The sequence below is a fragment of the Cygnus atratus genome, chromosome 7 (genome assembly GCF_013377495.2).
Source record: "Cygnus atratus isolate AKBS03 ecotype Queensland, Australia chromosome 7, CAtr_DNAZoo_HiC_assembly, whole genome shotgun sequence".
Taxonomy (NCBI): Eukaryota; Metazoa; Chordata; class Aves; order Anseriformes; family Anatidae; genus Cygnus; species Cygnus atratus.
Genome location: NC_066368.1, coordinates 5,188,132 through 5,202,130, shown reverse-complemented (window position 1 = coordinate 5,202,130; position 13,999 = coordinate 5,188,132). Strand labels below are relative to the sequence as shown.

Here is a 13,999-nt window from a genome sequence, read left to right as displayed (position 1 = left end):
GCATAGCTGAAACAACTTTAACAAGTAACAGTGGTATTAATAGATGTTAGCAATAATCTTACAACAGTAAGAGTGAAAGTAGTGAAGTTGTAGGACAAGGAAGAGAAAATAATACAGGAAAGCTTACTAGTAAAAAAAAATTCATTTCTTTGGGATCATTTGTGACATTCAAACTAATGCATCCTTAACACACACAAAAAGATACTATTCAGACTAAAACTCTGAAGGAGAAAAAATTAGGCAACAATAACCCTCGGTGTTTAAGTACCCACATCTCACTAACAGGAATGAAAGTAACACACCACTGTCAGAAAGTCCAAATCTGCCTCTCTCCTACATCTGCAGGAAAAAAAAAAAAAAAAAAAAAAAAAAAAGGCTCACTTCGCCACAGTATTTCAAGCATGTATTAGAAGTAAATACAGAAAAAAGTATCTGTGCAAAAAGTCTGGTCCATCAAAGTAGTGCACTCTAAAGGAACTTTCTTCTACTGCCCATAAAAATGTTTATTTTCATTGTAAATTTTCATTCCTGAAATAAGCATTCTAATTTTAGGTCAACTTTGTTAGCTAAGTGTTCGTTAAACAAGCTTTCTTTGTTTGCTGGGAGAGGAGAACTTGTACACAGCGTCCCTCTATGTGCTCCCCAAGGAGTCAGTCCGTGCGAGACCATCGTCCTTCGCCTCGTGCCCACCTCAGCAGGAGGAACTCACAAGCCAGGCGCCTGAACTGCAGCCATTCCTGGTAACAGTGGAGTAATCTCAATGAGACAAAAATCTGCACTGCAAAAAAAACCACACGTGTTGTCACCGTGGCAGAGCGGTCCCCCAGATGAAAAGATATAAAGCAGCTAGGCACGATGCCTCCCCAACAGCGCACGAACACATCTGCCGTCACAGTCAAAAAATCCAGCCCTGCAGAAAGCCGAATGTGAACTGACATGACTGTCCGTACAAGCTGCTGCTCATCTGCTCAACCTTAAGGCTCAAAAGTGAAAAAACAGGCTGTAGCTCTGCTAGCTGCCAGAAGAAACGCTAAACCAAGATTCACAGTTTCTGGGCTTCAGCACATTTGAGTCTCTTGGGAACTGGGCTAAAGAGAAGAAAGCGGGAAAGGAATCCAAATACAGGAACACTAAACAAAGGCAGGGATAACACAGAAGATATGTCCAGATAGATAGATGTATTGAATTTTTGTCAAGCTATTTTGCAGGGAATGATAACTGCCTGAAGACATATCCTATTAAACATAAGAGAATCCTTTCAACATACTCTTTTTCACAATGACTTGCTTTCAAATTCCTCACGTTAAATTATATCTCTTTTATTATATATAAATAAAATCTTAAACTTCTAATAGTGGAATTCTTGTCAAGTAAGTCCATTTTTATTAAGTATACAAAACTGAGAAAAAAAGAAATTACACTAGCAATACTATTGCAGTCATTCTAGATGCAGATTTTGGATCTACTAACAATGTAAATGCACACGACTGTGTCTGTGGCTCAGTAAAATCGCTCAAGTTCAATGCTATTCTCATACTTGGTTAGAACAGATTCACTATTATGCTTTAAGGGTAATAACTCAGATTAAAAGGTACACAAATGTCTACTTGCATGTTTAGGAAAACATACTGCTTAACATTAATGTATCCCCAAAGTATTTGAGCTGAAATATCAACACTTCAGTTTTCTTTTAATGCCAGATGTTTGGAAACCGTTTTCTTTATAACCATGTTAGCAGAAAAAAACAAGTTTGAAGGTTGGAATCAGTAACTATACCATACGCTATGTACGTCCCAACCACACCAAACTCTGGCAATTCAAGGGTATATTAAATGTACATCTAAATATTGGATTAAGGGCATATTAAAAGTAGAATTGTATTTCAAAAAAATAAGCACTTTGTTGACATTCGATCAGTTTATAATTCCTACTTTTCAGATTTAAAATAATAAAACAAGTAAAATTGCCCAATCACCTTGTTTTATTTCAAAATTAAATAATGCTCCACAACATATTCAAGTTCATGAGCATCTTGAAACACAGATGCAGATTTATGCACTTTCATGCATTTTTAACACACTTCTAAACTAGAGCAAAGTGTAATAAATACCTGAATGTTTATTATCATCTGCCAATAAGTCTTGATACAATAGTTTAACCCAGATTTACGTATCTCAAGGAAAGTATCCAAAATGATTCTAAAACACTTATTTGCCCCCCTGTTTAGCCTCGGTGGCATCTAAAGCTGTTTTAGCTCCCAGTGGGCCTAATGAGGCCGATACGCTGATGAGGACGGGCCTGGATGTCCTCCAGCTGCCCCTGGAGGAAAGCTTTCTGTTGGTGTTGCACTGTCCAGGAGCCGGGCACCAAGAATTTGGCCCTGAACCTCAAAAGAGTTCATAAATCTCAGGAAAAGAACAATATCTGTAGTTTTAAGAGACTCTGAGGAGAAGGTTCACGCTCACTTGTGTTTGTAGTTGCACTAAGGACATGCAATCACCACAGAGACCGAGGATTAAAGAAGGCCCACCTTACACACAACTCAGCTCATCACGTACTAAAGGCTTTAAATACTTTTGTGGCAGTTTACAACTTTTCTAAATTAACTGGTATGAGACTGAGAAATATTATCACTTTTTCTCTTGGATCAGCACACTATCGACTTCCCACAGCACAAGTACAGGAGATAAACCATCATTTAGAATTTCATCAGAAGGTGGGGCTGTTGATAAGGGCATTGGGGGACCACCAATTCAGTCATCAATGTGACGAAGACAACGTTTAACATACAGAATTTCTTTATCAACTCTTATTGATATATTTCCACCCACTGAAAAGCGTTTGTGCTGATAAATCCATTAAAGCTTCATCAGCAGCAAACAGTGAAGCATAAATTGTTTTCTTTCTCAGAATTTTATCTTCTAAAATAAACCTTTGGTCAAGACTTACAAAACAAGCTCTATCAAAACCACACAACGATGTACGAAAAACATATATAAAAACACCCCTTTGCAATAATTTAAGCTGCACAGGTGCTGAGCTTTGGATCTTTTCTCAGTGCTACATCTAAGTCAGCAGGAGCTGTGGTGCAGCAGCCACAAAGCTTCTCCCCATGGAGATCCCCACTTGATCTCACTGCACAGCATCCTCCGATTGCCCAAACTCAGAGACAGGGGCCGAAATTTGGAACTGGTTCCCTGGCACGACAGCCAGTGTTGCAGCATTTTAAGAAAAATTTCTTCTTTCGGAAAAATTTCTTCTCAGAAAGAGTGGTTGGATATTGGAACAGATTGCCTGGGGAAGTGGTAGAGTCACCCTCCCTGGGGGTGGTTAAGGAAAGGGTAGATGTGGTACTCAGGGACATGGTTTATTGGGCAATATCGGTGGTAGGTGGATGGTTGGACCAGATTATCTTGGAGGTCTTTTCCAACTTTAATGACTCTGTAATTTTGTGACTGTATTCAGTATCCTTTGCTGTCACTGTAAGATATAAATGGAGGATGGAAAGAGTAGCAAGCCCTCCCACAACCGACTGTAACACAAAAATGTCTGCCAATCTCTCTGTTCCACCCCGAATGGAAAATATTAAAAACAATTAATAACAAGCCACACAATGCCAACCAGTAAAGAGTAAAATGGAAAGAATGTACAAGAAAAAAAAAATCATAAATCATGGATGAACTTTACTGAACTTATTAGCACTAGAGTAGCCCTGTGGGACACCAGCCTTAGTATCTTAAATAAGTAAAATCGATAGATCAGTGGAAAAAGCTCATCTTGTCTTCTATCTATCCATAAAACAATAGTGCATTTGTATTGGGATGAAATGAAGAATTTGGTCCCCATGTACTTTTGTTCCATGAACCCATTCTTCTTCAACTGGTTAATAATGAGATCATTTTCATCCCCGTCTTTTTGTGTCATTCTATCTGTTTTATTCATGAAAACATTTTCAAATTATCATTTTTATTCAGAGTGAGAAAGGCAAGGGAAGCAAACAGTGTAATATTTTACTAAAAAAGATGAAACCTCAGAATTATATTATACACATAACACAGCAAATAACTACTCTTAAGAGTTTCCAGTACTGAAACAAGTTCAATCATTCCTTTTAGGACAGTTCAGTTATTCAGCTGAACACAACTAAAAGTTTTCGGCAGTGGTTAATTCTCTCACATGACAAACTGAAACCTCATGGCAGTGTCTGGAAACAGCAAGGGTTTTTTGGTTTGTTGTGGTCATCTTACACTCAGAAGACAACAGTTCATCAAGCTCACATATCTTTCTGGGCCTCCTCAGTAGGGTAACCCTTGAAAGCCTTGGGGAACCAATTTTATTAGATTAAGCAAAACCTTTAAAGAAGCTGTAACAAAAATATTTAGCTTCTCCATTGACCCTTCTGCTTGAGGCCCAGCTCTGCACAATCTCTCGGAGCTCCAGTGTCCCCATGATGGTTTTAGTGAAAACACAGCATCATCCAAGAGCCTGCCAGGCTCCATAAACTTAGACTGGAATGTGGAGCAAATGTGGTGCCTCTAATATCAATTAAAGGGAGTATGTAACTTAAAAACATCTATACCTCTGAATAATGTTGGTGGTTACCACAAGATAACATGAAGTAAGCTCCTCTCCTACTGGCGTTGTGAAAACACTATTAATTACTATCATCTGCAACCCAGTAGTAAAGTGTATTTACTCTGGGCTTTGACTATTCTTAATTTGTTCCTTTCTTTGAACAGCCACTTCCAGCATCTGCTCCAATAAGCATGATAAAACTTGTCTTGAAAATTTCAATAGGCACTGTAGGCAACCACCATAAAAACCTCTATGTTTTGTCACCTCATTTAATGCAATATTCTCCCCTGAAAAGAAGAAGAAAAAAGGAACTTTAAATAGATACTTAGCTGAAGCAGAGTGAGCAGAAGAGAGCCACAAGAGCATATACATGCCGTGCTCTTATATTCAGCCACAAACATTAGCACTAAAAATAACTCAACAAAATCCCAGTTTAGACCATCCTGAAAACTTTGTACTCATACAATTCCCATTTTTTCTCCTTTGCACCTTTTCTCCTTGCCTCCAGAGTCTAATATCTTCTTCCATACAATGAAGTTAACAATTCTTGTTATATAAATAACCTATAGAAGCTGTCCTTAGCATTGGAAGGCCTAATTTTAGATATCATTCTTTACAACAGAAATGGAACAGCTGAAGAAAATTCTCTATACAGCATAAAGAATGGCAAAAGGTTTAAAAAATATAACTTGGAGAAAACATTAAAAGGAACTGAGGTGTTTTTTTTGTGGGTTTTGTTTGTTCGTTTCTTTGGTTGGTTTGTTTGTCATAGCAAAAATAAGCGCAAAAAGAGACATGATGGAAGCCATCAAGTTTAGAAGGAACAGTGTTGGGGAAAAAGAGAAAAGAAATAATATTGTTTAGTAAGAAAGGTTTAGGACAGACATTAAGGAAACAGTTCAATGGGAAGACCAATAAAGCACAAGGATATAACTGCCAACACATGGAGACATATATAAGTTTGTCGAAGGAGACCTTTGGCAGATGTATGTCCAACGGGTCTTTAAAGTCAACTTAAATATAGTTGAATCTGTCTTGGATTAAGGGGATGGACTACAAACTCCCTCATAGGCCTTGACAAGTCTATTTTTCTATTTCTTCACGGTTCCAAAGGATTCCCTTCTACAGGAACTTGGGACTCTAGTTCCTACGCAGGCAACACTGATATACAAGCACCCAGCAACCTTTGTCATAAAACACAGAAAACTCTTTACAAACTGGACTGTTGGAAGCATTGTGTTTAATATCAGGATCAGGGATAAATAACAGAACCTCATTAATATACTTGTACTTGGAAACTCGGTACAATGAGCAGCTAAACAAACTCAGACAAAGAAAATAATCATTCAGAATAATGAATTGTCATCTAGATTAAATGTAACACTTCAGAGAAATGTACTGTGATACCTCTGTAAAATTAATGAGGTCTTAGTAAAACCAGACCTCATTAAAGTATCTACCATTAAATCTTTCCTGGAAAATTGGAGGAAAAAATGTCTCTATAGATTAACTGACTTGCCAGCCAGCTCCTACTGTAAGGACCACAACGTGAAATATGGCAGGGCCAGGAAGAGCAGGAGTTCCTGGCTTTCAGACCAAATAAATTCCACTTGACAATACTGCCTAATTTAAGCTAATATAATCAGTGAAATAGTAAAAATAAGAAAGGATACAGTAAGAGCAATCAAATGAGAGCTCCGATATTCCAGGTGTAACCAGTTTCAATAGACCCAGTGCACAGACAAAACTGACCTGTGTTTCAATGACTTCGGTGACAGATTTAAAAGGCTGGTTTTTCTCCAGGACACATGAACTTTGATACTTTGCCCAACACTTGAAAACTAGCATGCCTATGAACAACCTCACACAAAGACTATGTCTGTGTGGAAAAGTGATGACCACAGAAGTATTTCACTTTTTGCATCATGGCACTGTGAGATGCCTGTCTCTGCATATTCAAATTCACTCGTTTTTGGAAATAGCCAAAGACACAGACAGACAAAATTCAGAGTAAGGTTAACTAGCATTTGCAGGTCATCCAAAAATAATTACATCGATAAAAAATGAAATAAAGCTGACAAAGCATCACTATATTAATTCATTTGTTGTTAGAAACTTTAAAAAATGCATTTACTCATACGCAACTTACGCTTACTAGCGATGACCAGTGGATTTATAGAACTGTATATGGAAAATTCTGAAACATGAGCCGTGACCTCATTTCTTGGATGAGGGAGAAAAATTAATAAAGTGAATTGAGAAGTAGATCATTCCACCCCTCTCCCCCAAACCAAACAAAACCCACATGTCTTTTGTCTATATATTTCACAGTTTATGGTTCTCACTTTAATTGCTAATAGTTGCTATGAGTCCCCAAACAAGCCTTCAAATAAGACTCAGTACAAGGCAGTAACAACCAGTGAATTTATGACTATTCCGGGCCATGAATTAGACATGATAAATTTCTACCAGCTATTATCATTCAGAGGATGGTTTGCGTCAGGTTTATTAACATGACCTGAAATGAATCTTTTCAGCAGCTTTTTCTGACAGATGCAGTCAAGTTACCTCTAATAACTCTGAAAACATCCCCTGGTTGAGAGGTGGCCTACAGTTCAACAAACTGTACCTCTTACTTGTGTGCTTTTATTAAACTGAGGTTAGATTTTTGTTTACTTAGGCCTCACACAAATTAACAAAATTATATTTATCAAAGAAACACTACAGGAAAGTCATCCCAAGTTCACAAAATTCCTGCAGCAAATGAAGCGTGTAGAACATATTCCTTTTGCTATGCATAAGTAGGTAGTTAATAGCACCTCTCTTTGGAAAATCTGCATGGCGAATCCTTTTTTCCCCGTATATATATATGTATATCCTTATGCACAGACATACATCTGTTGTATGTGAACCAAGGACTCTTTACTAATATTAAAATCATTAACAGACTCAATATTATCATCAAAATCACAAAATCAAAGTATTTTAATCACCTCATATTTGGAATTACTTAAATGACTTGGGACGTTTATCTGAAGGAACCTATGTGGGAATTCCTTCTCTTGTGGATTGATTTTTTTTTGTTTGATTGGTTTTGACTGGGGAGAGGTTGGTTTTCAAAGACACGTCATGCTGTAGATAACGAATGGATAGATTTAGGAGAGTGTACTCCAATTTAATAATATTTATACCTCCAGTATAGAAAAGTTACAATTTAAACATTTAAAAAAGTTTACTAAATTGGAGGAAATTTGTTGTGTAATTGGAGCCATATCAAATAAAAAGTTACAGGTGTACAAGTGAAACTTCAGCAAGGCCATATCCTGCAAATACAACTTTAGTCCACAAAATGACTTTCAGATCCAATTCCTTCAAAGTTTGTACAGCATACACCCCAAAACTTCTGCTTTTAGGCACGTGGTGTTTTTTCCTCAAGGGACAGCACAGTAATGAGAAAAAGACTTGTTCACTTCAGAGCTCTGCCGAGACCTACGTAACAGGCATTTCATTCTGTCCTGTTAGAAGTCTACAAATAATATAGTCATAAATACATGTATGGCTGCTACCTCAGTTCTGCCACACTTCAATCATCTTAAGCTTGAAGTAAGCAACTGAAAAGAAATCCACATTTCCAAAATTAGAAAAAAGCCAGAAGGGTGTGTTTGCATTTTTCCCCAAAGGAGTTCTAACTGACAAAAAAATAAGTCTTGGTTATAAAAATTAAACAGGAAAATTAAAGTTAAGAAGAAAGATATGACTGGGATCTGCATTTGTTTCTAGCAGTAAAATGGGATTCCAACTGGTTTTAGCCCTGCAAATGTTGCGTGAAACCCAGCAAAGCTTCATGCACCAAGGAAAAGCCTGAATAAATTACCAATTACGCCCGGTATAAAACACATCTTAAAAAAAAAAAAAAAAAAAAGTACTTGTAATCATTATCTTGAACTGCTATAAAAAACAACATGGAAACTGATACTCTACTTTTAAGCAATTTTATTTGCAGTGGAAATCCACTGTCAGCATTCAGTAATGGCTGTTGCTATCCAAAACAGAGGAGCTGCGTATTCCTGCCTTTCAGTGCTCATCATCATAACAGTTTTCACAACCTGGTGAAAAATATCTAAAAGGAAAGGGGAGAGGGGGGCAGGAAGGCAACATACAAAGTGGTCTCAAACACTTTATAATATGCTATCCAAAGTAAATAGGAAATATTTTAAAATATTTATCACTAGCACTACATCAAGAACTAAAACTTTTCCTCCTATATTTTCTACCCTGTCCTACTTTCTCATAGTTGTTCGTTCCAACACACTTCGTAGCATTTACGCAGCAAGTGGTCTAAGTAGCTTGTAAGAGTCTTCCAGATGATGAAACTGCAAAGAGAAAGCTTTTATGGAAGAAAACAACAACAGAGAAAAAGAAAATAAATTAAAAGGGGGGAATAGCAAGGTATAAACAACGCTGCAGTCCCAAATACAGCAAAAGATGACTTATCAGATCAAAAAAACAGATAGCCAACCTTCTAATCCAAAAACACTGGACAAACATATACATAGGAGAGAGTTTTTTTGCACTAATTACAACTTGAAAGCTAAAGCAACTTGATTTTCAAAAGCATTCAACGCATGTACACTGAATCATTCAACACATGCACAGTGAAAGATAAAGTCCCTCAGGAATGCCTCCCTTACAGCTGAGTCAATCATCCAAAATACTTTTGGAAGTCTTGGCCAGCCATTTCAAAAGACTCCTCAAAAATCCCTTTGGGTTTCAATGCCAAAACCCAAGTTATAATTCAGAGTGGTCTTTTTTCCCCTCAGCCACTAACGCAAACCATTAGGAGGAACACAGAGTACGGTCACTGCTCCAAAGAAACGAGCGCTTGATTCCAGCTGCTGAGACTAACACGGAGTAGTATCCTGACCACTGAGGAAGTCCCGTGAAGAAATGAAGAGGAACAAGGCTAAAAATAATGTTAATAAGACAGAGATCTAGAAACCACTGGAAAAAAATGGAATAATTTCCACCTACTTCTGCAATTCATCGTTTTCAGATTATTATTAGTGTATGTTTTAGTCCTTGCTTATTGTTTCCTTGTTTGTTTTTAAATGGTCTTGACAAAAAAATAAAATAAAATCACAACCACTGTTGCCAAAGCCAAAAGAAAGCCAAAAAGTATGGCTTTCTAAGAGCATGCAATGGTTTTTTAACTTGGATTTAACCATTCTTTATTGACAAATAGAACCAAGCAGCACGTAACAAATATCAACTTTTCAGAACATTTAGTTGACAATTTATGATCTGTTTATGCAAGAAATCTACATTTTGGATTGATTTCAATGCATATTATTCCTATAAACCAACAACATTAATCCTGGAAAAGCCACTAGTACCCGTGCTAACAGACTTGAGCAGAGCAAGCCCAATCCTCCTAATTACACTCAGTTTATCATTTTTCCCACTGTCAAGGTAAATAGTAATACCATGGAAAAAAGCAGGCTGGCAGCTTAAATATATGTTGAATAAAAAGATCAAGCATGAAGGTATAAAAATGCCAGAGATTTTTTTTTCTCTTTTGTGACATTTTGCAAAGCTATTCCAGCAGCAAAACTGTAACAGCATGTGCTTGTAACCAAAAATCATAGAGGTTGGTTTTAAGACACACCACACATTTCAGCTTACACAGTAAATCCAAGCTTTTTGAAAAGGTAAACTGAATTCCATGACCAGGAACAGTGAAGAAGTCCGGAGAACCGAGCATGAGGCAGACCATCCCAGATCCTGTGGATGTGGAGTTGCAGGCTACTACTGTGTTTCACTGCTGCAGGAGGAGCAATGCTGAAATTCCTAAAATCAGCCAAAGAAATTGGCTCCGGAGTTCTATAAAATTCCAGGGGCACCGCTTACGACCGCAGTCAGCCTGAGGTATTTAGTTTAAGGAAGATTAATCACAGATGAATCAGCCTTTTGTTTCTTTTTGACATTTCAGAACCCTTTCTAGTATTCCATCTATCTGAAGTCTGGCCATGCCTTGATACTGAAGTAGACTGTTTGAAATAATTCCATTTACTTTGGCCTGCATACAAGTCTGGATAAAGATTTCAGTCAAAACACCTCTTCAAATCATAGAATGGTCTTCAAATGGCACATGGAGATAGCGCAGCCAGAGGAACCAGATCTGTCGCGCACTTCAAAGTAGGCTGATGTTATTTACTGACGTTGTGGAGTGGTGTCAGGGAAAGCAGATGACTGGCCAAGCCCAGCGACAATATGTGCTCCAATTGCAATATTTGCATCCAATTATTGACAGTGAAAAAGCCTCAAAAAAAGAAAACCAAAAAAACACCAAACCAAAAGACCTAAGAACAACAAAAAACCACACCACAGAAATAAGGAAAGTCACGTAGCAAACTTCACCAACACCCCCTTCCCAACACAAGAACGTAGAGCAGAACATGATTTAAGGTCAGCAGGGAGCTAAATGGCAAAGGCAGCAAGTACACTGACTATTTAGACCAGGAGCACAAAACCAAAATCTACTTAGCATCAAGCACTACCCTACTCAAAATCACTATCAAAGACATGTAATGGAAATAACAAAAAAGAGTAGATTAGGATCTCAAAGAGCTCAGTAGCGACTGGAAAATGCAAATTTAATAACATGGAGCCACAGAATAAAATTCTTGCAGGATAAAATGGACAGGAGTTCGGCACAGGAAAAAAAAAAAATCTAAGATCTCTCAAGTATCCTTCTGATGTAGGTGTTCACTAAAGCTGGTTTATTTCTGAAATTCCATAAATATGTTTGTAAACGAATGTCTTCAACAGAAAATGCATTTACAATTACAGATACAGTACTTAAATACATGAGAAGCGAGCCTGAGACCAACATCATTCTAAAATAAAATACCTTCTTGTACTTAGACTTTTATCACTGGCTCCAAAATGCATTAGGAAAGACTTTGCATCTTATGAGTGTTGGAAAATTTTCCAGACTATTTTTCCAACATAAGAACTACCACATCTAACAGAGCCTGAAAAGTTTTACCACAAGGTCATGAATTTCTACAGAGAACCATTTTAATCTTGTATTACCCTATTCTACCCTGAAAAAATGGAAAAAAGCCATTGCTTCATGTTTTTCATAACATTTTTCCGTATTAATATAGTTAATAGAACTACAGAAATCCTTTTGTCTAAATTTAATGTAGGTTTTATTTTACCAGCTCATAAATATTAACCCATACATGGGAACAAGTCTAAGAGCTGAGAACTGAAAAATAGTTTAAGATTACTACATATTCCCTTCCCCATCTTTGGTGACTTCCCTGGTACTCCACCGTTTCAATAATCACATTGCAATCAAATGTGAGCTGTTTGGAAACAAAAGGAAAGGGAAGGGAGGAAGGAGTCAAGAAATAAAGTTCCCTTTTAAGAACTTGTGTAATTACAGATCTGTTGCATGGGACGGATGACGTTCTTTACCCATCAGCTTGCTACCTGAGAACACCGGATTCTTCAACTCTATTCCTGACCCACAGGAACACTGCCTCGAGGATCCTCTTCCAGGACATTCATGCTTCTGATCTTCAATGGGCAAAACACTTTATTTACACTATAAATTGCACCATTTGTAGAAATAGAATTGTGGAGATGAAAATGTGACACACTGACCACCAAAAACACACTGCCTGTGAATTCAGCCCGACTCGCTCAGCACTGGATAAACCTCTTGGCAGCTGTGCCCTGCGCAAGGCAACTGGTGTAAAGCTGTGGCCGTACTGGAAGATGGCTGCTCAAAGAAACGTTCTTGGATAAACATATAGATGGCATTTTAGGAGGAATTGCATGAAAACTGAAAGCAGAATACTTCAGCAAAATATTATGTGGATGGCTTGGACCTCCTCAGAGCACACGACGTGACCTAGATGATCTGATACAGAAGCCAGGAGCTGTTATTAGATATGGCTCAGTCACTGCTGAATACGATCACCTACTATAAATGTTTTAAAACTGATGTTTAAAAATTACTTTACATGAACAAAAAAGTTAGAACCCAGAAGAGATGTCTGCACAAAGTTTTAACATTTGCTGCTGGATATCTATACCTCCAATCTAGATGTGTATTTAAAACTAAAACATTCGGCTATGTCCGCATGCTAACAATATTAATGCCTAAGTCTCAGATTGTAACATAAATGAGCGGAGCAGTTCATTGCACAGACCCCCAATTATTTCAGCCAGGTTGTGTGCAGAAGACTGAGACTGACTTCATGCAAAGTGGAACTCCATCAAACTCCTTAAATCAGCATCATAAAGTTACTGTTCCTTATACATCCCAGTTTATCTGTTAGTCCTCCTCAGCAGGAAAAAAAGTCAGCTTCAGAAAGCATTCAGACTGAGAAATGCGAACTCCACCAGACAGTATGGTGCAAAGCAGTAGTCAAGCTCAGGTGTTTTTGCTAGAAGCATTCTGCGTTTTCTTCAAAAAAAATCAAATTCAATTGTCAGCTTACCCATTTCCACTGATCACAGTCTGTGACTTAAAGGAAAATTTCAAAAGATTTCCCAAATCCTGTGACTTCACTATAAGCAAGTACAGCATGCATGTGTTCTTAGAAGACACAGCTCATAGAAAGCAGCGGTGCTGTCCCTAACCTCCACTTCCAAGTATCCTAGACCAGGTGAGTTGCAAAGAAAATCACGAGCAGAGAATAAAAGCAGGGTTAGCTCTTCAGCTCCTTCCTTTTCTTCCCTTCATTTAATTTGCTTACATGGCATCTGTTCAACAACGTTTACCTATAGCCTTTCCCTCTTCCAGACTAATGTCAGTAAGGGAACGGAGCCCCTAACATCTCTGTTAAATGACAACCAAGCAAAATCTCCAACATGTAATGCCAGTAAGTCAAGAGGCCATTGCTTAAATTGCTTAATCCGCAAAGCTGGTACTTACCCACTCCATTCTACCACTACCAATCACTTCACAAAAGCAGCAGCATTATCCAGAAGCCTTTCAAAGCTTACTTTTAAAATTTCGGTAGCATTCTCCAATACACTATTTCGTTTCCCTCAACATTTATATTACGTTTGTTTTGGCCCACAGATATAGACGATGAACTCAAGTTGGCAAAGCAAAAAAAAAGAAAAAAGAGAAACACCTTGTAACAAAAGGACAGCGGGAGAAACGAATCCTTATGGTCACCTGTAGCATAGGCCACGATAAAGCTCAGCTGGCTTTTCCTTCACAACCATCACTTCAATGCGCCTCACTGCTTTTTGACTATTTGAAAACTAGCTGAAACCAATGCAAGTTTTTAGCAAACTTTGGGGATGAAAAAAGTAAACACTGCAACTCTTACTCTAGATTTCATTAGCCTTCTACATTTCCAGATTACTGAGAGATTTTGTTACGTGTAAATGTTCA

The 13,999-nt window shown here is 37.7% G+C and overlaps 1 protein-coding gene across 9 annotated transcripts in view; it reads right to left on the bottom strand.

Annotated features, from left to right (window-relative positions):
- The window catches only part of ATE1 (arginyltransferase 1), an 85,358-nt gene that overhangs the window by 31,120 nt on the left and 40,239 nt on the right, over nucleotides 1-13,999 (bottom strand). For 3 of the 9 annotated variants that reach the window (XR_007708550.1, XM_050711892.1, XM_050711891.1), the window contains one exon: nucleotides 10,258-12,508. The exons of the other annotated variants lie outside the window; for them this stretch is intronic. Coding sequence is in view for 2 of the 3 variants with exons in the window: in XM_050711892.1 (XP_050567849.1) it covers nucleotides 12,500-12,508 (9 nt within the window). In the remaining variant the exon portion in view is untranslated. Of the gene's footprint in view, nucleotides 1-10,257; nucleotides 12,509-13,999 lie in introns of those variants that run through there. 9 annotated transcript variants of the gene reach the window in all.